This window comes from Mycteria americana, chromosome 9 (genome assembly GCF_035582795.1).
Source record: "Mycteria americana isolate JAX WOST 10 ecotype Jacksonville Zoo and Gardens chromosome 9, USCA_MyAme_1.0, whole genome shotgun sequence".
In the NCBI taxonomy this organism is placed as follows: domain Eukaryota; kingdom Metazoa; phylum Chordata; class Aves; order Ciconiiformes; family Ciconiidae; genus Mycteria; species Mycteria americana.
The window spans coordinates 29,984,351-30,006,898 of record NC_134373.1 but is presented as its reverse complement, the minus strand read 5'-3'; the positions used below and the strand labels follow the sequence as shown (position 1 = coordinate 30,006,898).

The 22,548-nt window shown below is 35.9% G+C and overlaps 1 protein-coding gene across 3 annotated transcripts in view; it reads right to left on the bottom strand.

The window, feature by feature from the left end:
• Positions 1 to 22,548, bottom strand: part of PTPN4 (protein tyrosine phosphatase non-receptor type 4) — a 119,716-nt gene that overhangs the window by 52,050 nt on the left and 45,118 nt on the right. For 2 of the 3 annotated variants that reach the window (XM_075512702.1, XM_075512703.1), the window contains exons 3-10: positions 15,573 to 15,680; positions 11,418 to 11,460; positions 11,242 to 11,320; positions 7,235 to 7,279; positions 6,932 to 6,984; positions 4,550 to 4,670; positions 3,358 to 3,445; positions 2,076 to 2,164 (exon numbers count right to left, since the gene is read on the bottom strand). In XM_075512702.1, the coding sequence (XP_075368817.1) occupies positions 2,076 to 2,164; positions 3,358 to 3,445; positions 4,550 to 4,670; positions 6,932 to 6,984; positions 7,235 to 7,279; positions 11,242 to 11,320; positions 11,418 to 11,460; positions 15,573 to 15,680 (626 nt within the window). The remainder of the gene's footprint in view (positions 1 to 2,075; positions 2,165 to 3,357; positions 3,446 to 4,549; positions 4,671 to 6,931; positions 6,985 to 7,234; positions 7,280 to 11,241; positions 11,321 to 11,417; positions 11,461 to 15,572; positions 15,681 to 22,548) is intronic. The other variant, XM_075512701.1, reaches the window with a different exon arrangement.

The following is a 22,548-nucleotide window of genomic DNA, read 5'->3' as shown; positions in this document are numbered from 1 at the left end:
TGGTGTATGTGACGGGAGGGGGGTTTTTTTTGTTTGTTTGGTTGGGTTTTTTTAAAGACCAATTATGTTGGTACTATAGTCTTCACAGGAAGAAATTAATATCCCTGATGTCAGCTGATATGGTTGAATACAAAGAAGAACTGTTTAGGTAATTACACACACACAAAAACCACACTAAGAATTTAGATCAGCATCCCTGGCATGCAAACAATATGAAGCAGAGCTCACAGAAACCTCTAGCTTCCAGTAGGGACATGTAGCTTAATTATGACTTACATTGTATGTACTCAGTAATTTACCAGTGTGTTTTATAGAACCTATTTCTACTATTACTGCTTTTCCAAAAAAACCCAGCAGTAAAAGCAGCCTGAATTAAAACCTTCCTAATTATTACAGCATTGCATTTATAAAGCAGCCTTAACCCAGAAATGGCTCTAACTTCAAAACTCTCACCAGATGAAGGATATCTTTCTTAGAACGTGTCACTATTATAAAGGCAGGTCTGACTGACTAGTACAGTAGTACCAGACTTACCATTGCAAGATCCAGTTTTAATTTACCCAACTAACCATGGAGACTGAAAATGTACATGCTCCGTAATTGCCTCAGGCTTACCTTTCTTGGAATGCTTACAGACAAAATGTTTACCGTGTTCAATTGTATCTGGCTGTGGATACCACTTACGTCACAGCCTTGTCTTTTTCTCTTTCTCCGAAAATCTACTAAAATTTGACCATTCACACTGTTTCTCAACATGGTAAACCACAAATTACGTAACATCCTACAAAGCTTGAGACTAAGCTTAGCACAGAAAACCAGAATGTCGCAGAAATTCATTGGGTTGCAGGAAAGATCAAGACTGTGATTAACATCTTGAATCTCTGCAAGGGAACTTACTAAGTGAAAACAGGTCACTGATTATAGGTAACGGATCTTACCCTGTGCTAACAAAAAACAACAAAAACCCAAGGATTTCAACTGCCCGTATGAGTCTGAATTCAGAGAAAAGTTTTTCCAGTTTCAATTGTGGTAATCAATTTAATCTGTTTATATGAAGACGACAGACCAGCCAAGGACTTTAGGAGAGTCCAGTGCCGCACTGCCCAAGCACACAAATCAGTAGCAAATGAAAATGCAAAACTTTTCATCATTTTTCTAGAGTGAACAGCTTTTGTGCCTGGTAAACTAATGTCTATTATGATAATTTTATATGGCTGACTTCGCCCACTCAGAATGGTGTTACAGCATACTCAACGACATATGTAATAAGAAAGGCTGTCAACATGGATTCCAAGCAGGCAAAGGAAACCAAGGGAAAATTACTTCTGAGGGAACTAAAAAAAGCATTGGGGAAGGTGACATAACTTCTGTAGAGCACTATGTGCAGAACAGGATTTCTCTTAGATCTTCCCCCTTCTTATATGAATACACAAGAACAGGATCCCAAGACGACTGATAACTAGAGTAACATATTTAATGAGAATAACTCCATGTTTACAGAACAGCTTTAAAAACTATTTTAGTTGAGGAGAAATAAATGATAGCATTTTCTGCAATAAATGCACTTTTTTAATCCTTATAATGAAAACAGTTATCTGTGGATGAAGAGATGACAATATCCTGAATGCTCCACCTCAGTTATCCTCAAGTGACATACTTACATTAATTTTAACACACACAGCACAATTAAATTATATGTGACAAAACAGATAAGAGCAATCACTCCCCAAGTTAATATTTTTAAGTTCAGTGGTCTCTTTAAAGGCTGTGAGCTACACCATAACACTGGCCCTGGTGATATAGTTAATTAAACATAAAGTAAGCTTACAAACTCCTGACAAAAAAAATGTATTAAAATTCATTATAGTTTGCACAACAATCATTTAACAGCACAGAATGTAGAACACGACAAAACCCCATCATAAAATTACCCATAGCACAGCATGAGGTAAATCATTTCAACTTGATTTGCTGCAACTAAGTTTGAGTCTTCTTTAAAGCGTGTGACACTGGTAGCGGTAAAAACATGTTTTGAAATACCAAACAAAAACAGTAGCTTAAACAGCTGTCCTTACCACTGAAATGTGTTAATTCGTACTCTGTTCTTAAAAATTAGTATTCCACCTGACATCACTCCAATCATTATTTCATTGTTACTCTGATCCTTTAAAAGAGAAGAGAAAATTACTTGAAGAACAATATAAATATCTTTGAAACCTCATATATATTCATTCTCATATCTCTCTCTCTCTAAATACACAAATACCATAGTAAAACAGATCTCAATTAACATGGAAGGAAATGTTTTTTAATAAGACAAGTAAGAACTAAATTATTCATTCCTATTTAGGACAAGCCCAAATGTTTGCTTGAGTTCTTTATAAGCAACCACAGAATTTTAATTTCTTAAGTTAGATCTTCGTCTTCCACCAGCTTTGAAGAAATACACAATACAGAGTATTCTAGCAATTTATTACAAATAATAGCGCTAATAGACTGGCTTGACGTTTGCTACACTAAAAGCAACCAGCAACTTAAATTCCTACCTGAAAGGAAACTGCAATCTCAGAATACAGAGAGGAGAGATTCTAAAACAAACAACATTGCAGGCATATTTAAATAGTACATTTTTCCTGAAATGTCTTTCCACTCTAATCAAACACCTGCTATAGGTGTCTCAATATGTGTGCAACAACAGTAGGATACAGAGAGCAGTGAAGTGGGGTACATTTCAAATTCTATTGCAAGTTTCTCTAACCTTAAGGAGTAGGACAAGAAATATTTAAAAAACAGGTGTCTTAGTTACTAAAAATAATTATATTCAGAGGCTTTGCACAAACAGTAGCACTGTACTGACAGGTTAAGATCGTTTGAGTCAAGACCTCGAGCTACTTGCTTTACCAGATAAAACTGACACTATCAAATTATAGTACGCTCACCTTACATTAAAAGTTCATATTATATAATGATAATGATTTATAATGTGGTTCTAATCGGAACCAAATTAAGTACTTTTCAAAGCTGACAGATCCTTGAATATCAAAAGCACATTCAACAAGTACATCTTTCTTATTCACCAGTAGCCAACGGAACTGGTATTCAAGCCAACAAGGCTCAACCTGAATAACACACATATAACTAAGCCCAAATTTAAGTTAAGAAATACCCTCACTAGAGTGAAATAGTGTCTATTGAAATTGGTAAATCACAGTTAGACACCTAATAAGATAATATTATTTTCATTTTTTTCTCTTGTAAGCAGCAGCCAGGAAGGCTCACTAAAAATAAATATTTCTTTTTCTGTAAATCTCAGAGGAATCAGTTTTTACTTTACAATACTAGTTCATCCAAACTTACCCTTGCATAGTGCAATTCAACTCCATAAAGTTCTAAGGTACGTGCTGTATTGAGATAATTGAACTCTGCTTCTGCAGGAGACAACCCTCTGAAAGAAAGAAGCTAAATCAGAAACATTCTAACATGACCCCCCACATCAGTGAGCTAAAACAAAAAATCTGCATTCATTTTACTGCTTCTAACCCCACCCTGAAAGCTAAATTTTCTTTCTCACCATAAACAGACTGTAACCCAAAAATTTTAACAGAAAAAACCCCTGTGCTTCCACATGTACGAAGTCTTGACAAGAGCCCGCACACAGCTTGCAAATGCACATATTTTATTTCTAATGCACTGTATCATTTAAATGTCTGTGGAGCTCTAGAATCTGGAAATTTCTTTTGCAGTCCTGTATTCCGTATTGATAACAGCAATTTCTCTCCAAGGCTCACCCTTAAAGTTTAAATTACCATCAACTCACTTTAATTTCTTTACCTAATAGAATTTGCTACGCCATTGACTGAAATGTAACATAACATTCAGTAGTTTCTAAAGCCAACAACATGCTCCAATAAGCAAATGTTTTTGTAAACATAGCTTACATTTTGTTAAATTTAACTCTAACAAAAGGCACTTAAGTTCTAAAATACCAAGGAACCATCACTGAAAAAGTACCACAACGCTACACACTGGGAAAAAAAAAATATATATATTTTCCATTGCTTCATTGCCTTTTCCTCTTTAGTAAAAGGTCACAGACTTGCACACAGGAAAGAGCAGATATTGAAGAAAAGGACATTGTTACTTCTAAAGTAACTCTTGTTTACTGGTGAGAGCACCATGAAAACAAAGCCTTTATGCACAGAGCATTCTCAAAGACTGAAAAAAAACTCTTAAAGAAATTATATCCTGCTAAGTTAATATCCTACGTAATACACACAAATACTGTTTTCAGTGTACCTTTAACATGTTCATTTTTTCCACTTATTTTCCCTGTCATTCTGTCATAGATATTCTATCTGTGCAGAGAATCAATGGTACTTATTATACAGACAATCTACAAAAAAATCCCATTAAACGTACTCTTAAAAAAAAAGAAAACAACAAAAAAACCCCAGAAACCTTTAAGACAAAATACTTATTTTTTATATAATAGCACAGCACCAGCAGTCAGGATTTGACAAAGTCAATATCTTCTGCTGTAAATCCTTACATGTGCTGCTGATGTAATTTTGCTATTTCTTTTTCAAAGTCTTGAGGCTGGCTAGGGATGAAAGAATAGTCTGAGAGGTAGCCTGGCAAGTTTTCTGAATGGTTGTAGTCTCCCAGCTCGGCTAAAATATTAAAAAGAGAGGTTATTGTTTATCACTGATGTACTTGGCATTGTGCAATGCCCCCAAATTCACAAGAGTCTGCTCCCACATACTTTATGATCTACAGCAAACAAAAATAGAGAAGACATTTGAAGTCCCCTTTTTCCTTTTGAATAAACAGTCACATTCTCAGCGAATACCATGGAGATCATTTAAAGAGAGCTTTGAGTAGGTACTTATGAAAGAAGTTTATAAAGTGTTTAATTTTTAATACACAAATTAATTCATAAATGCTGTCATAATGGCTAGCATTAAATAATATACTCCAAGGTATTTTTTTCTTTTTTTATTTTACCTTTGCTTGCTTTCATGTGATTACACTATATATATATATTTTTTTTTTTTTAACACTACAACTGTTATTTCTTCATTAAGATCTGCAAAAACCACCAACTTGTTCTGTACCAAGATATATTCAGAAGCATTAGAAAAATATTTTTTTGCACATTCAATTGTATGTATGGAAAAAAGTACACATACATACACCTACATTGAAACTACTTTACTTGAAACTACTAAAACGTGCATTTACATAATTTCCAATGCCTTCTTAAAATTATAACAAATAAATTAAAATCACATTTATTGTCAGAATAATAAAAAAAAAACAAACGACAACATTTGCTAAAAATACAGGCTTTGAAGCTTTCTAACTGTAATCCAAAAAAATTCAGCTTTAAGAATTTGCAATCCATGTAACAGATCTACAGTGACAGGTAAGTAACATAACGTGAAAACTGGAAAGTTCACAGAACCACAGCATGACATGGGGTCTTAGGCAGGCTTACTGACACTTTTATGGGGCGTGGAAGAACTGACAAGAGGGATTAGGCACTCGTGGAGCGGCAGGATAAGCAAGGGAAGGGAAGGTAGGAAAGAAGTCTGGGGTACTTGCATTGCCAGAAACAGATCCTATTTTAAATAATTTAAAAATTGGAAAATGGGACCAGGTTTCATAACAGAGTGCATGCCTTGCTAAAATCTACTACAACGAATACAGGACTGTCTGAGATCTATGTCTGCTATTTACCTATGCTTATAAAGAGTCCCAAGTGCTAAACCCAGAGAGAGTTTAGTAATAGGCATGCACAGGAAATCATTGGACAGAGGTCTGCACAGTGAAGAATTTAAGGGCAGCTCATATATAAATGTAACTACAATGCACTGCGCATACCCATCACTTCTACAATATTTGAAAAATAAACACATTGCATTCTTAAAAGCTTAAAATGTTATGAACTTTTCATAGTGCCTGCTTCATTATCAAATACTTCATCTCTTCTAAGGCAAATCCCTAAGACATGACAGCACTTGCAGTACATATCTATTTCCAAGTAGCTGGAGTTTAAGAATTTTGTTTAAGAGAAATTGCTCTATTGACTGATCTGGAAAAAGGTGACCTCTTATCAAAACTATGCATAAAACATTACATTAACATTGCTATACCTTTTTTCCCTGAAAAGATTAACACAGACACTATTTCTCCGATATGTACAAAGTATACATAGTACTAAATGTAGATATAAGCGTCTTTAACAGCAGAAAAACACATGAATATAGATGGATATATCAGGATTGCTTAAAAAAAATGAATTTCTGACAAACTTCAAGAACTAAGTGTTGAACAGTCTCTTGGTTGGTTGGTTGTTGTGTTTGGGTTGTTTTTTTTTTTTTCCACTGAACAATTTAAGTTTATGAAGGAAAATGGGGAGAGAGGAAGAGGACTAAATCCCAGTCTTCAAGACTTATCTATTCACTGGATGGCTTAAAATTGACAACACAGGTATTGAACTTTTTGGCCAGATATGACCAGAATTCCCTTTTCCACACCTATTTGGAGGTTCACTGTATGGTACATTAAAAATGTTTTAAGTGTCTAAAGAATTCTTTAGTATTATTCTCAAGAAAAAAGCCCAAACCCACACTTCAGAATACAGAGAAATACAAGAGGTTTGTTGCAGAGAGCAAAAGAGCGAGCGTTACCAGTATTGGGAGCGTCTCAAGCAGAGAGCGTTACCAGTATTGTTTTTCCATATCTAATCCAGCAAAACATGCTGGGGGAGAAAAACCAACCAACCATATTTCCTTAATCATGAGAAAAACAGCATCATGTCCACAAACATCTCAATATAATGCTATAATAAACATTCTTTAGAAACTAATCAATATTGCTTTTTACGTATTTCAGTACTAACATATACATGAATACTAATTATACTTACATTGAACAGCATAGGAAGCCAGAAGAGCAGCAGTATTATAAGGACAGGGCAATCTGTTTTGGTTTGTTTTTAAAATGAGAAACAAATAAAATTACATATTTCATATTGAAATTTGGTTATTTTGAAAAGCCTAATCTTTCATAGTCTATGCACAAATTGGACAGATAATTATTATTAACACTTCTACTTACATAAACAGTAATTTATTTTAAATATTTTTATTTTTGCAGGTAAAATCCGTCACCATTAACTTTTTCTCAACCAAAGTTGCATTTACTGTTTAACACAACAAAAACATCTTACCTTCCAGTAAGAATGTCCTGTTTAATTTGCAAAAAATACTGGTACCTTATTTAAAACAAACAAACAAACAAAAAAAACTATCATTAAAATAAAAATTATTTAACCATTTTTCATCAATTTAATGCATTTTGCTTTCAGTTAGTGCAAAACCAAAACTTTACATTTTGCATGCTATTTCTTAAACTCCTATGGGAAAGAAATTAAAACTGTGATTAGTAAAATAATACAACTTTGCAAATTAAACTAGTTACAGGCTATGAAGTTATACATTATATTTCACTAAAAGGCTGCAAATTTCACATTCTACCTGCTTTATTTTCCAGTATTTATGTTGAACTTAAAGTTTAAAAAAAGGAAAAAGAAGTGCCTTCATGATGAATGAATGTGAACAACAGAACTATTCAATAGGGCAACCAAAAGTTGAAGTTTGCATGTGTATGGAGGTACCTTAATAAGAATCATTTGTACTGCAGGTAGATAAAATTAATTTCTTCTCATTGAGTATTTGATATTACTCTGTTTTCATTTAAATTAAAATAATTACTCTTAGTATTTTGGAGTTACGTTCTTAAATAAAAGTTGTGGATTCTATTATGTCGAACGCCTTCCAACTGACTTTCCTTGAACTTCTGAAGTTTTCTTTAATTATGATGTGAGAAAAGCTTGTTTTAGAAATTCATCTAGTCTTCCCATGCCCACTCTTTCAAGTCAGGAACGAGATGGAAACAGCAAAAGGAACAGATGAACACTTCAAAACAAGAACTATTTCCCACCAAACAGTGGCATCAGAAACACTATAACTTAAAAACCCCAACAAACCTGAAACTGCAAACATTTACCTCTAAATTACTTCTCTTGTTTCTCCAGCAAAACCCAAATATTTTTGTTAATGCCTCAGAATTAATGTTTTGTTCATTCAATTTAGTTCCTTCATATTTCACACAAAGGTTTCAGACAATTTCAAAGAAGCATAAATGTTTATATCAAGTGGCAAATCACACCTGCTATAAACCTCCACTGACACAGAGATTGAAGTCAGGTAACAAACAAGACTTACTAAGATGGCAGGATGTTAGCACAAGCTTAAACTTTCAGCAAAAACGCCTTATAACAGGGCATAAAAGCAGCTGTAGAATTTAGGCTCTAATGCCTTTTTATTTAAAAAAAAGTTTCACTGAGTGGAAAATTTAAACATCATTCCTGCTTTCTTATAAATTTATTCTGTTTTGGGACCTCCTACGTTATTATTATTATTATTATAAGAATCATCTGGTTTCCTTCTGGTAGTTCTGATTCAAAAGCAGAGTCAGCCATACCCATTCATGATAAACACTCATCAAAATTACTTATCAAAAACACCTCGTTCAAGTTCGACTGAAACCAAACATTAAATACTTCCCAACGTTAACTTGCACTAAGAAATCAAAAACAAAATAAACCACTTTATTACACATAATATTACACATAATTGTGTAGTCTTCAGAACGTGGATTAACTACCACTTTAAAGACTTCCACAAACATTTTACAAACATACACACAGAAATCCAATCATTTACAAGCTAAATATAGTGGAAAGGTAAAACATTCCATGTTTGAAAGAAAATGAGGGAAAAACACTTGCAAACTGACAAGCAAAGATGTTAGCCCATGTGCTCAACTCCTACAAAACCACCTAGAGGTTCTTTAACTGACCAAAATGGCAAGAAGCTTAGTTTAAGGTATTAACCTCAAGAAGTTAAAACTGAAACATTAGCCAGGCTTTTTTGTTTTCCACCTTAAAATGCATATTGAAACCAAAAAGACAGACAGATAAAGCAAGATTTCTTTACCTGTTAAAAAAAGCAATAAATGACAAGTTAATTTTATATATTAAAAGGATATGCTTCACATGCTTAGCTTGAGCATCTCTTCACAAATATATGGAACAAATCTATTTTTCCTGTTAACATTTACAGCTGCAAAAATGTGGGACAAAAACACTCTGTATGTGCAGCTGCACCTTCATTTTATTTTACTTTCTTTGGTGCAATGCTTTATTAGAAATATTCCATAGTACTTAAGGGACCTCATGATTAAGGAACACCAAGCAGAGCTCATTTTCTGTCCAGTGTTTTCAGCAAACAGGGACGTTAATTGCTTGTTAGCTAACCACCCCAGTTTGAAAACAGAAGCCTCGCATATTATTGAGCAAAATGGGAAATCAATAGAAGCTTTAGCAATGTAGAACTGAAAAAGCCTGCACAACAAATTCAGCTAAAACAATGAAGGTGGCATTGCATTACAATGTTTTCATCTTCCTTATCTCTCTCTCTCTCTCTCTTTCTCTCAAAGGGTAAGACAGAGTTATTGCTAACTGGAGTCAACGTTAATAAGCAAGTCTTTCTGCCATGAGCAGAACTAATGAAGCTCCATTTCCTACCGAGACAAGTTCCTAAAGCTAAACTCTCCAACACAAGGTGAGCTCCCGCTGACCTTTCCTGACCTGGGGCATTCATAACCTGCCCCCCTCACACGAATTCACAGAGGTCTAATAACACACGATATTGCACTGAACCTTTCCCTGACGTCTATTCATACTGCCTCATATGTCAACTCATTCCTCTTTTCATGAAATTTATAAAAACTGAGCACCTTTGAAAAGTCTCAGCTTGAGCTGGAATTGTCAGAAGTTTGTGCTTTGTTTCTTTTCTTTTTTAAGGGGCGAATAGTGATTACATGAAAGGACCCCATATTTGTGATACGGCATCCTAACTTCACTCCAGAAAACTCCACTGATAATAACTCTCTCTTTATAATAATTCCAAATACAAGTGAGTTTTCTCAGGGGCAATTAGGCCTATTAGCTAAAAAGGCAGAGCTGACCTAGAAACAGCAATCATACATTATTTCTCATCTAAAAGGATGCTGTATTTATAGCTTTGTATTTACAGCATAACATTTAAAGTAAACAGTTCTCTCTTTTCTTTACAGTTTACTTCATATTGATCAACATTTACTGTTTTTTCAATCTCCTTAGGAATATTACATATTGTCCTTTAATTCAAATAACACATTTTTCATTATTTGGATATAGTAAATTGCCAAATTTTCTCAGAGTAAATATTTCAATAAAACAAAGCCTGATCCAGGATCTCTGAGACTCATTTTAGTAAATTCTGTCTGCGTAGATGTGTAAAATTTTGTCCAAAACATGACAAATCAAAAGAAATTATAAACAAATGTGGACTCAAATTTTCACAGTTTTGGTACTTACGTTTCTAAAGCTATCCTTAATGATTCAGATATTGGTTTTTTTCAATGAGGCTGACCTGTTTTCAGAATGGCTGAGATCCAAAAATTCCAATCTGTCAAATCATGCCAGTTATGTAGAGGACCAGAACTAATTAAGAATACTGAAAATTTGAGGCATTTCTTCAGGGACTAATTGCAACTCACAAGCCTCCTATCTTGATTCACACTGAGCATTTTCTTCAACAGACTTCAACACACTGCTATCAAAAAAAGCTTACATGCTTCAAGCTAGGAGTACAACCATACAAACAGAAATTAATTTTATTAGTACCAAGCAGAAAACTGGGGGGGGGGGGGGGCAGGTGTGTCAAGAAAAAATGCGGAAAGCTGAGGAATTTTTTAATCACAAAGGAGAACACAAGTAAGGATAAAATTAAATTTGTACTCATTGGTGAATAGTGGGATTAAGTTTTTCCTCTCTTCTCTATTTTCCCTTTTCTGTTTCTACTTGGTAGTATTTTCTTCATGTAGTTACTTCACTTTGCATATAAGTTTGTAAATTTATTCACAAAGGCTTTTTGTTATATTGATTTGGTGCAACTGCATAGTTCATATCTGTAATTATTAGGCAAAAATTAGAAGCTTGCACAGATGACACAAAAATGAGTTAAAAGAAAATTTCCATGTTATACCTTAAAAAAAATTAATGATAGCTTTCCCGTTAAACATAAGCCTTCTAGAAAAATGTTTTATTGATAAATTAGCTAGACCTACCTTGTATATTCTTCTTGGAGCTTGTTTGGGTCACTTACAAAAAACTTAACTCTGAAGTTCAAACTGTGAGGCGATCCTCCTACAGTCAAGAAAAGTTATTTCTAATTAATCAGGGTACCCTGGAAAAACAGCATAATAATGATATATCAATTGACCAAATACATACATGTACTCACTTTTTAATTGTTTCCTGATAGGTTTGTTTGGATCCAACCACCTCTGGAAAAAGACAAATTATAACACCAACTTTAGAGAGGCAAAAAAGGACAAATTATAGCCTTATACATCAAGTAACTTGCTTTTCTATTACTTTTTACTAGGTCTCTTACCAAAATGTCTGGCATACAAAGTCTTCTTACTGATTCTGGAAAGAAACCAACATTATCATCCACAGTTGCTATTGTTGTTCTTTCCCTGAGATTAACCTCTGCTGTCCTGATATCTGTCTCTTACAGTGCTAACTCAACTATGACTTGGTTTCTATGATTGTCACATGAGCCTGAGAGAGGTTAGAACTCAATTATGGTGCATTTAACAATATTCAGCTACTCTTTAAACTGATTATCTAAGGTGAACTAACTGTGGCAGCAAAGAGCTATAAGCAGGCGAATTTACCCAACCCAGAAGTTCATTTGCTTAAACTAGTTCCAGTACTTTTGACTCTGCATTTTGCAGGTCTGACACATCCAGGGAGTGATCCCACTGGCTCACAGATTCTTTTCAAACTGTCAGCCTGAGTGTCACCTCTGGTAAGTCACTAATTGGGATCTTGGAAACCAGAGGCTCAGCACTCAGCCTACTGGATTAAGGACTACAGAACAATTTTACCAAACAGCACCCAATCTTGATCGACTCTACAGGAGAACGCTGCTGTGGGGGAAGTACAGACAGATCTTTATAAAAATCAAAGCTGCAAATTTCAGAGAGAACCATACTTCTCTCTGAAACTGTACTGTAAAGCCCTACAAGTTGTTTAAAACACTCCCCACCAGCAACCCAGCAGACTCTGCACATACCAACATAGTTCAGTTAAGTCATAAATCTATCTTTGTTAGAAATACTGTTCGATTCCTCATCCTGCCTTGCAATGCAAGCCCACAAGCCTCAGGAAACAGTTATATGGCTACAGTTCCTATGAAGTGACAGAGACCTAACCCCATACAGCATGTAACTACCTCACATTTATCACAGGGCTTATTTTTTTCATGCAAGGGAGGAGGAAACAAACACACAGAGGTACCTGAGCTATCTGACACACGCTATAGATTTGAAGTTAGTTCTGAGTCATTTCATTTATTGGGAATAACAAATAATGATGACTACATCCAAATGCTGTATCCTTGTAGTAGATGACTTAAGAGGAACTAAAGAGACAGCTTAAAGAGTTTGATTATTTCAAAAAAACCTCACACAGGATCAATTCACTTTTAAGACTAAATGTAAAGGCTTAAGAAAGGACTCTCCAGCCAGGGATACACATGAATTTTACATAAGAATCTTTCAAAACACAGTAAAAGATACTTGTGTACCTTTAAGCAAGGAGTTATGATCCAATGTATCTGATAATCCTGAGACAGATCTGACTGGTAATCCTGGGGGGGGGGGGGGGGGGGGGGTTGGTTTTTTTGGTTGGTTGGTTGGTTGGTTTTTTTTGGGAGGAGGGCAGAGCAGGGGGAGCACTGTTTAAGATTACAGTTAATCTGGAAAACCTGAAATTGAAATGCCTAGCAGAAAAGCTTGCATTTACATTCCCTTCTGGTTGTAAAGATCAATTTGGTATGTACTAGCGTAGCTCAAACCACAGAAGCACAACTTTTTTTTAACCATATTTAACAGGCAATATCCATGCTTTCAAGTGATAGCATTGGATCCAAATGCAAAAGGTGATTTTCTCTCTGGGAAACTGCAGAAGGTTAAACCACTTAATATTGTAAAGAAGCTGAAGTTGACAGGATTTAGGGAAAAGTACCAGAAATTTATGAATCAAGCTGCTAGCAAGATGTGTTATACCATTTACATCCCAATAAGTCTGAGAGGCAGGTAGATCTGGGGATCCACGAAGTTTGTACCCCAGCCCCTTGGAGAGTTATTTCTGTACTCTCTCCTCCCCCAGCGATGACCCCTGCCTCACTCCCTTCTGCCAAGGGCGCTCCAGCACCCACACCGACAATATTCACTGCACCCTCACTCCCACTACACACCAATACCTCCTTCTCAGCATTGCTCCAGGCATCCACAGCCCAAGACCCCAGACAAATACACCACTCCAGCTGTACACAGCATCAATGCTTTCTTGCATCGACTTTTACTGTGATGTTAATATTATACAAAAACATAAGGCTTGTGCAGTTTATGAAATCCACATTTAGCCACAATGATAGAGGTTTCACACTCAATCAGCAGAATCCCCTTCTTCCCATCACCTTTATCTCCTGCCGTATCGATTATATCTTAGTAATATTCCGCTGTGTTATTTCACAAGTAACTAGAATATTTGTCAATCCAACCTGGTTTCTTTGTCCAAATGAACCAAGTGTAAAAGTAAACTGATATCAAAAACTGAAATTAGCCAAACCCGTAAATTCTTCAAGCTTACATGACTAATATTGGTAACATTTCTATTTAGCTCTGACACATTGTTTTCATGGCAACTAAGTATGTGCTGAAAAGCCGAAACATTTAGAAGTCAAAGAATACTAAACCGTTAAAGCATGTGCTTGTATCAAATAGCTGTGAAGTCATTCTTCTTTCGGACTAACTCTTAACTATATCCTCCTATTACAGAGTTGTGTTCAGCTGCTTCCAGACAGATAAACTAAAAAAGAGAGCTTAGAGGTTTTAGCTTTGGAAAGTCAGATAAATGAGAATGAGAAACACTACAAATTTCTGAATGTTGAGTAAAATATTGAGTGATGTTCAATTAAATACTTCTTAAACAAAGCCGAAAAATAATTCAGCCTTTTCTGCAGCATGCCTATGTCTTTTCAGCCTGGAAACAAAATTTACAATAAAAAGATTAAATGAGGCCAGTTTGCCAATGTCTTAACAGAACTATCCACAAAGTTACAAAAGAAAACTTGTTAAATACCTACAACTGTGCTATACTAATAATGTTACCAGAATTTAGAAGAAGAATATAAATTAAGAATAATTTGCTCTAGAGAAGAAAGAAATGTGGAAGTAGTTCACTATTCAGGCAGAAGAAAAATTATGGCCGTATTGTGACTTCTTTCTTCCTCTTCTACATTAAAAAAGACATTAAAATATAAGTAAAAAGAAAAAACCCAACCTTTCAGTAAGAGAAAAAAAGTATTCCTTCTATTTAGAACAGTCACTCTTGATGGTAAAACAACAGTAGACCAAATTTGCACTTACTAAAGTTGCACTATCTCCTGAAATTCACCTTAGTTACTGAATGATTAAAACTTTAGTGCCACTTATCTCTATAGATCACATTCTGCACATTTTGTGAACAAAAATTACTTTTGACATACAAGTTAGGAGATAAATTTAGACCCCATCACTGTGACAAGCATATAATGGGAATTAGGTAAAGAACTGTATTATAAGGAATAATACTTAGTCAAATTGCACTTTAAAACAAGTATTGAACACTTGATACCTATAAAAAAAAGTATTCAAGAAGTACAATTCAAGCAATCATGATCTCAGTAGTACAGCTATAACTCTTACAGCCACTGAACATTACAGTTGGATCTATTAGTATCTACTGGTGAATTATAAAGGGATTTACAAAATTTCAGTCCTATCGAATGTCCTTTCAAGTAAAGCGCATGAACTATTATAAACACTCATTTTCAAAGGAGTCCCTTCCTTTCTCTGTTAATGTGATGAGCTGACAGCCCTTGTCAGATAGGGGACTATATGAAGCACTATTAAAAGACCTACCAGGTATCTGGGCTAGAAACAAAAACACCATACAGGACAATCTAAAAATCCCTCTTTTTTTTGTAAGTCCTAATGAAAAAAATAAAAATAAATTAAAAAAAAATTAAAAATAGTTACTATTTCTTATCCCAACTGACAATGATCATGCAGTCTAGTAAACAGATACAATAAGACAAGCAATATCCTTTTAAGGTATTATTTCATAAGCACAGATCTCAACATTTTACTCCAAATTTGTAACTATTAACATTTAGCTGTATCGTAACTATAAGGTGATACTGACCCACTCAAATGACACAATCGGAGAAGATGGCACAATATTGCAATGGCTTCTGTTTACTTCTCTTTACAATGACACACACCACAGTGACGAACATGATTATGATTTATAAAATCATATTTATAAAACAGAGTCAACTTACAGGGTTATCAGTAGATTCGTCAGCCAACTGTAAACCAAAGTAATCTCTCTCTGTCAAATCGAGATGCTTGAAGACTACATCCAATAGAACTTGTCCCTGATCATGTTTCTGCAGAGAACAAATATATATATTGTTTAATGAACAAATATATAATTGGACACACAGACTTCAGGCAAGCAGAGCACATGCACATTCTTTCAGATGTGCTCTAGCAGCCTAAATTTTAAATATCATGAAGTGTATCCCAGGAACACTACTTTTAAACTAGCTTCATCTCTCTTTTTGAAACATATGTAAGGAATTATTATTTTTCTTCTTTGTCATTTTCTGACAGTAAGAATTTCTCACTTCTCAGCTAGCTACATGATTATTCCTGAAAGCCATTCATTAGCCAACTTTGATATTTAAAAGGAGTACTGAAAAAAAGAAAAAAAAAGGCTAGGATTGGACAAAGAACTTTGTAGCCTTGTTTGGGTCACTGAATTTAAAAGTACAGTCTGTACAAGTTATTCTTACTTATTTTATCCAAAAATCTATTCTGAATCTAAATGAACCAGCATATTGAAGATGTTTCCAAAGTTAAATGGCACAGACAGCTGAAGAAGCCAAATATCTAACTGAGAAGTGTCATTTAAATGCATTTTCTCAAAGATACTACTTGACTCTAAATTAACTAATTCAAATGAACTGAATAACAGTAACATTGCTTTTCAGAGACAAGTGAACAAACTTGATTTCTACTACAGGGACAAATCTTACCCACAAAATTATATAAAAAGAATCTGTAGTTGTTGGTACCTAGCAATTTTTTGCCTAACCTGAAAATGCTGCCAGCTCAGTCAGTGAAACTCTGAGTGTGCCATTATGGCAGGACTCAGTAAATACATTTGGTGAAATCTGAAGGGAGTTTCCCAAATCAGTTAAAGTGCCATAGCTACTTGAAGTACAAAAGATAAGGAAAAATTCTCCAAGAACAACTGTCAAACAATAAAATGATGAAAGAGATGACTGATATATTTTCCACCCAGGTTTTCTACTTCTCTGGCACCAAGTAAGCTTCTAACAATCTTCTAGGTGCCAAGTATTATTGATACTACAGTGGAATTGATACACCTTGCCTTGTTTACTGTAGGCAATAAGATATTTTTAAAGTTTTAAAAAAAAAAACCCTGCTGTTCTGCTCCCAAAAGACCTCACTTCTCATAGAGATTATACAAGAGTTTTACTTTTACAGCCATTAAAACAGAAGTATATAACTAAAAGGTCAAAAGCAGGTTGCAAGAATTTCATTAATATCCATACACGAGAAAAATCTACAAATCACATTCAGACATTTGTTAACATCTAAATTCATTTTTTTGTTCAGCTGAAATTACACTGAAGTTGAGTAAACTGTCAAAACCATTTCTTGGGGGCTAAAAACTCCATGAAGCTTGATAATTTATTTCATAATAATAAAAATATTAGAAAATATTTATCAACAAATTATGCTTGAAATGATCACAGCAAGACAATAACAATAGTTCTGCGTATTTAAGTTGAAATTACATAAGGCATGTATTTCAGGTCCCATATAAATTTGGCTAAGTTAAAGTGATCTAAGAATTGCTATATTTACTTTGAAAGAAGATCTTGTTTTTTAAAAAATCATACAGAGAAAATTTCTTTATGTCTAACAAAATGAACAGCCAGTAGGAGCACCATTGTTAAAAAGTTCACTACTGAAAAATTTACTTTCCAATAACTAAAAACAAGCAAAGAAAAAAACCCCAGATGTTAACATAATAAATACACAACAGTATAAATGCATAAGGCAATTTTTATGTGCAATCCAAAAATAGTCACTTTCATTTTTACTAAATTAGGAGTTTCTGATGTATTTTGAAATAAACCAGTAATCAGTAAAATTTTTTCAGCAAATAAAACTAATTTTAAAATTACATAGCAACACTAATTGCTTCTTGGCTTTTTTCCCCATGTAGATTTAAATCAGAACTCAAACTAAGAACTTACGACAGTAACTATCAGAAAACAGGAGACATTTGGAACCCAAGTTTAGGCTTACATTTACCACAGGTGACATGTAACTTCTTCAAATAACATGCAGATATCAATTCTGTAGCTTTTTTCCAATCTAAACCTGAGAATTCATACTGTTTCTTAAACATATGCATAGATGTTTCCTAACAAAAAAGCTTAGAACTTGCTGATCAGTCTGAATTTAGTAATACAGAACGTCATTTCATGACCACAAGGAAGGTATTTCTCCTGCAACAGAGCAGCAAATTTGGTAAGAGAAGACTAGTTTCAACATGAAGCATTTGTTTTGATCACAATGTTTTACTCTCAGTGCAAAATAAAGATAAGCATCTAGTAAAACCAGACCTCAGTTTAACCCATCTCTGATATTTATGTAATGATGTTGCAGCTTGCCAGAGCAGGTGAAGGTCACGATCCTGCTTGTTGTGAAAGGTCCAAAATATTTGTAATACTATCATAACCATTGAATAGCTGCTATAAATTATAAAAAGTATGATAACAAGTTTCTACTTTTGGTGTGGGTTTTTTTAAATAAAAAAGCAAAACCAATAAATGTGGATTAGCATAAAAAGAAACTTGCTTTATTCCCATAGATAAACATTAATATTTCCTCTTAAAACAGGGAATAATGGAAAAATATATGAAAAATGGGAACTATCTAACATAAAACTGCAGTAGTTGGATACAAAACATATAAACATTTTTTCTAAATTGGAATATTAGAATGTTATGCGTACTTCTTATTAGTCATTGCTGGAGGCAAAATGTCTAACAAATTTTGGCCTTTCAGAACAAATTTGACATCAACACTAGACATCAATATATTAACTACACTTTATGAAGTGATCTATCATCTAGTGACTAACATCTACTACCAGTAGATATATACACATTATTTTCTAATCGCAAAATGATTGTTAGGTGTTTACAAACACCCATATTTGAAAATTTAGGAGAACATCCGCAATTACATAGGTTTAATGCCTACTTACCAACTACCACCACAATCTTCCCAATTTATACTACTGATATTCTGGTTTTGGTGCTGGCCTACAGAACTGGCCACATCTACAGCAAACACCAGGAGATATAGCTGCTGTACCAGTCCAAACAAATTTGGACTTCTGATGACAGAGGAATGGGATGACAGGTCCCAGGCTTTCCTGGAGAGGGTCAGACAGCTCTGCTTCTCACAGGTCTGTGGGAGGCTGCACTGCCCCTTCACTAATGACAAGACCGGAACCTCTCCTCTCGCAGCTCACCACAATACCTGCGTTGCAAATCAAGCAAGCGCATCCCCAAACAGCCAGCGCTGCACGACTGTCTCCTTTCATTCTACAGCTTGCATGAGCTTTGCAAAAAGTTATCTTGTTTTTAAAAAAGTTTCCAAGCAGGCTATTTATTCTTTTGGTCAAAGAAAAAAAGGGAAGCAATTAAGTAATGCTGAAGACTAAATTAGTGAAAATTTTCACTTCTGGAATTACAGGGGGGATTGATGTGGGGGTTTTTTGTTTTGGTTTGTGTTATTTTACAGATTTTTAGATTTTACTTCCGTTAGAGTGTAAATTCATTAACTTTGAGGAGAATTCTGAGATAATAAAGGCTCCAAATTGAAACATTTGTCCGTGACCACTAACCCACTAGCCTTGTTCACAGAACAACACATTCCATCTACCTTGACTTACTTTTCCCTCAAACTGAGGGTGATCTTCATATCTATGTACTGGCTTTCAGGGAATATAATTAAGTCATTAAGCTGGCAACAGACGGGGTACACCTGTCTCAAAGGGGGAAAAGGATCTTCGCACAGGAGTCAGCAGGGCTCACTGAAAGAGCTTTAAACTAGATTTGAAAGGGGAAAGGGATAAAACCAGGTTCCCTAGAGATAAGCCTGAGGGCAGCAAACCAATGTTTGAGGGAGAGTGTGCTGTGCTAGAGAGGTACTTCAGCCTGCCATCCCAGTGGAGGTAGGGGATGGAGATCCATGCGGCAGCAAAGACACAAGGGTTATTGATGTGTTAGAAACCATGGAAGCACCTGAGAACGGCCACACAGGAATTAGGGCTTCTCCCCCCAAAAAGGTGGCGGGATTAATAGCCCAAATGAAGTGCGTCTATACCAACGCACACAGCATGGGCAACAAACAGGAGGACCTGGAAGCCATTGTGCAGCAGGAAAACTATGATACAGTTGCAATGATGGAAACATGGTGGGATGATTCGCACAACTAGAGTGCTGCAATGGATGGCTATGAACTCTTCAGAAGGGATAGGCAAGGAAAGAGAGGCGATGGGGATAGCCCTGTATGTTAGGGAGTGTTTTGATTGTCTAGAGCTTAATGATGGTGACAATAGGGTTGAGTGTTTATGGGTAAGAATCAGGGGGAAGGCCAACAAGGCAGATATCATGGTGGGAGTCTGTGATCCATCTGATGACCACCATCTGATGACCACCCAACCAGGATGAAGAGGCAGATGAAATATTCTATAAGCAGCTGGGAGAAGTCTCATGATCACTAGCCCTTGTTCTCATGGGGGACTTCAACTTACTAGATGTCTGCTGGAAATACAATACAGCAGAGAGGAAACAGTCTAGGAGGTTCCTGGAGTGTGTGGAAGAGACCTTGCTGACACAGCTGGTGAGTGAGCCAACTAGGGAAGGCACACCAATGGACTTGTTTGTGAACAGAGAAGGACTTGTGGGTGATGTGACAGTTGGAGGCTGTCTTGGGCAGAGCGATCACAAAATGATAGCTTTTGATTCTTGGAGAAGTAAGGAGGGGGGTCAGCAGAACTGCTACCTTGGACTTCCAGAGGGCAGACTTTGGCCTGTTTAGGAGACTGGTTGACAGAGTCCCTTGGGAAGCAGTCCTGAAGGGCAAAGGACTCCAAGAAGGCTGGATGTTCTTCAAGAAAGAAATCTTAAAGGCACAGGAGCAGGCTGTCCCCATGTGCCAAAAGATGAGCTGGCAGGGAAGACGACCAGCCTGGCTGAACAGAGAGCTTTGGCTGGAACTCAGGAAAAAAAGGAGAGTTTATGAACTTTGGAAGAAGGGGCAGGCAACTCTGGAGGACTACAAAGGTGTTGCGAGGTTATGCAGGGAGAAAATTAGAAGGGCCAAAGCCCAACTAGAACTTAATCTGGCTGATGCCATAAAAGACAATAAAAAATGTTTCTATAAATACAGTAGCAACAAAAGGAGGGCTAAAGAGAATCTCCATCCTTTATTGGACGCAGGGGGAAACATAGTGACAAAGGATGAGGAAAAGGCTGAGGTACTTAATGCCTTCTTTGCCTCAGTCTTTAATAGTAAGACGAGTTGTTCTCCGGATACCCAGCCCCCTGAGCTGGAAGGCAGGGAGCAGAATGAAGCCCCCATAATCCAAGCGGAAATGGTTAGCGACCTGCTACACCACTTAGACACACACAAGTCTATGGGGCTGGATGGGATCCACTCAAGGGTACTGAGGAAGATGGCAGAAGTGCTCACCAACCCACTTTCAATCCTTTATCAGCAGTCCTGGCTAACCGGGGAGGTCCCAGTTGACTGAAGATTAGCAAATGTGATGCCCACCTACAAGAACTGGGGTTGTTTAGCCTGGAGAAAAGGAGGCTGAGGGGAGACCTTACCACCCTCTACAACTACCTGAAAGGAAGTTGTAACGAGGTGGGTGTTGGTCTCTTCTCCCGAATAACAAGCAACAGGACAAGAGGAAATGGCCTCAAGTTGCGCCAGGGGAGGTTTAGATCGGATATTAGGAACAATTTCTTCACCAAAAGGATTGTCCAGCATTGGAACGGGCTGCCCAGGGAAGTGGTTGAGTCCCCATCCCTGGAGGTATTTAAAAGACATGTAGATGCGGTGCTTAGGGACACAGTTTAGTGGTGGACTTGGCAGTGCTAGGTTAAGGTTGGACTTGATGATCTTAAAGGTCTTTTCCAACCTAAACAATTCTATGATTCTAAGTCAGCCTACATGGAAAAGCTACAATTTGAGGTATTTAAACAATTAATTAAAACTAATTAAAGCAATTTGATCTTGAAGAAGGAGGTTTACGGTAATGCAAATCATTCTGATCATGTTGTTAACTCAAGTCAGCCTCACTTCTTCCAGCTACGCTTTATATGAAGTATGCTTTTCAGGGTCAAAGTAGGAGTTCTTCATTTGGTAATCAGAGCATTTTATAGAAAGGATTTCTACTCTTCAAACATATGCACAGGTTAGTTCCAACTGATTCTTCTGCGTGCAACCAAAATAACCTTTCTCTGTCTACAATCCACAGGGATTATTTGATTTGATTTGTTAAGCTCTATACAAGGTAAGGCACAAAGAATACCTATTTTGCAGATCAATGGAAAAGGCTGGTTGAAATGTGAACTTGGAACATGTCACATAAATTACCAAGAGACATTGTCTGTGATCAGTACTTTTCTGTTGGAAAAGAAATAGCATTTGAGTACATTTTTATTAATATAGTACTGCATATTCCAGATGATTAAGCTTTACAATCATTAGCATACAGAATATCTATAGCAATCACCAGGAGAAAAAACCTTGCTAATTTATTTGATGTTACCTTTGTTCTTCCTATTTTGAAAACAATTCTTTAAATATTTATTGCCAAGTATTGTATCAGCCACAATAAAGTAAAACACAGCTATAAACCCTGAAAACTTGTATACCATGTAGGTTAGCATACATTTGCTATGACTGAATACTTTATTACTCCCTATTTTTGAAAAAACAGATTGAGGCTAAGACCCGAGACCAAAATGTTGAGCACCAAGGGACTTTTTATTCCCTAAACTCAGTTTTAATAGACAAACTTGCAGGCTGATCTATATAAGCAGTAAAGCGTGATCCATGCAACTAAAATATTTAGTATACTAGGAAGGTGGCGAAAACATATTACATAAATTTTTCTTGGGAGAGACA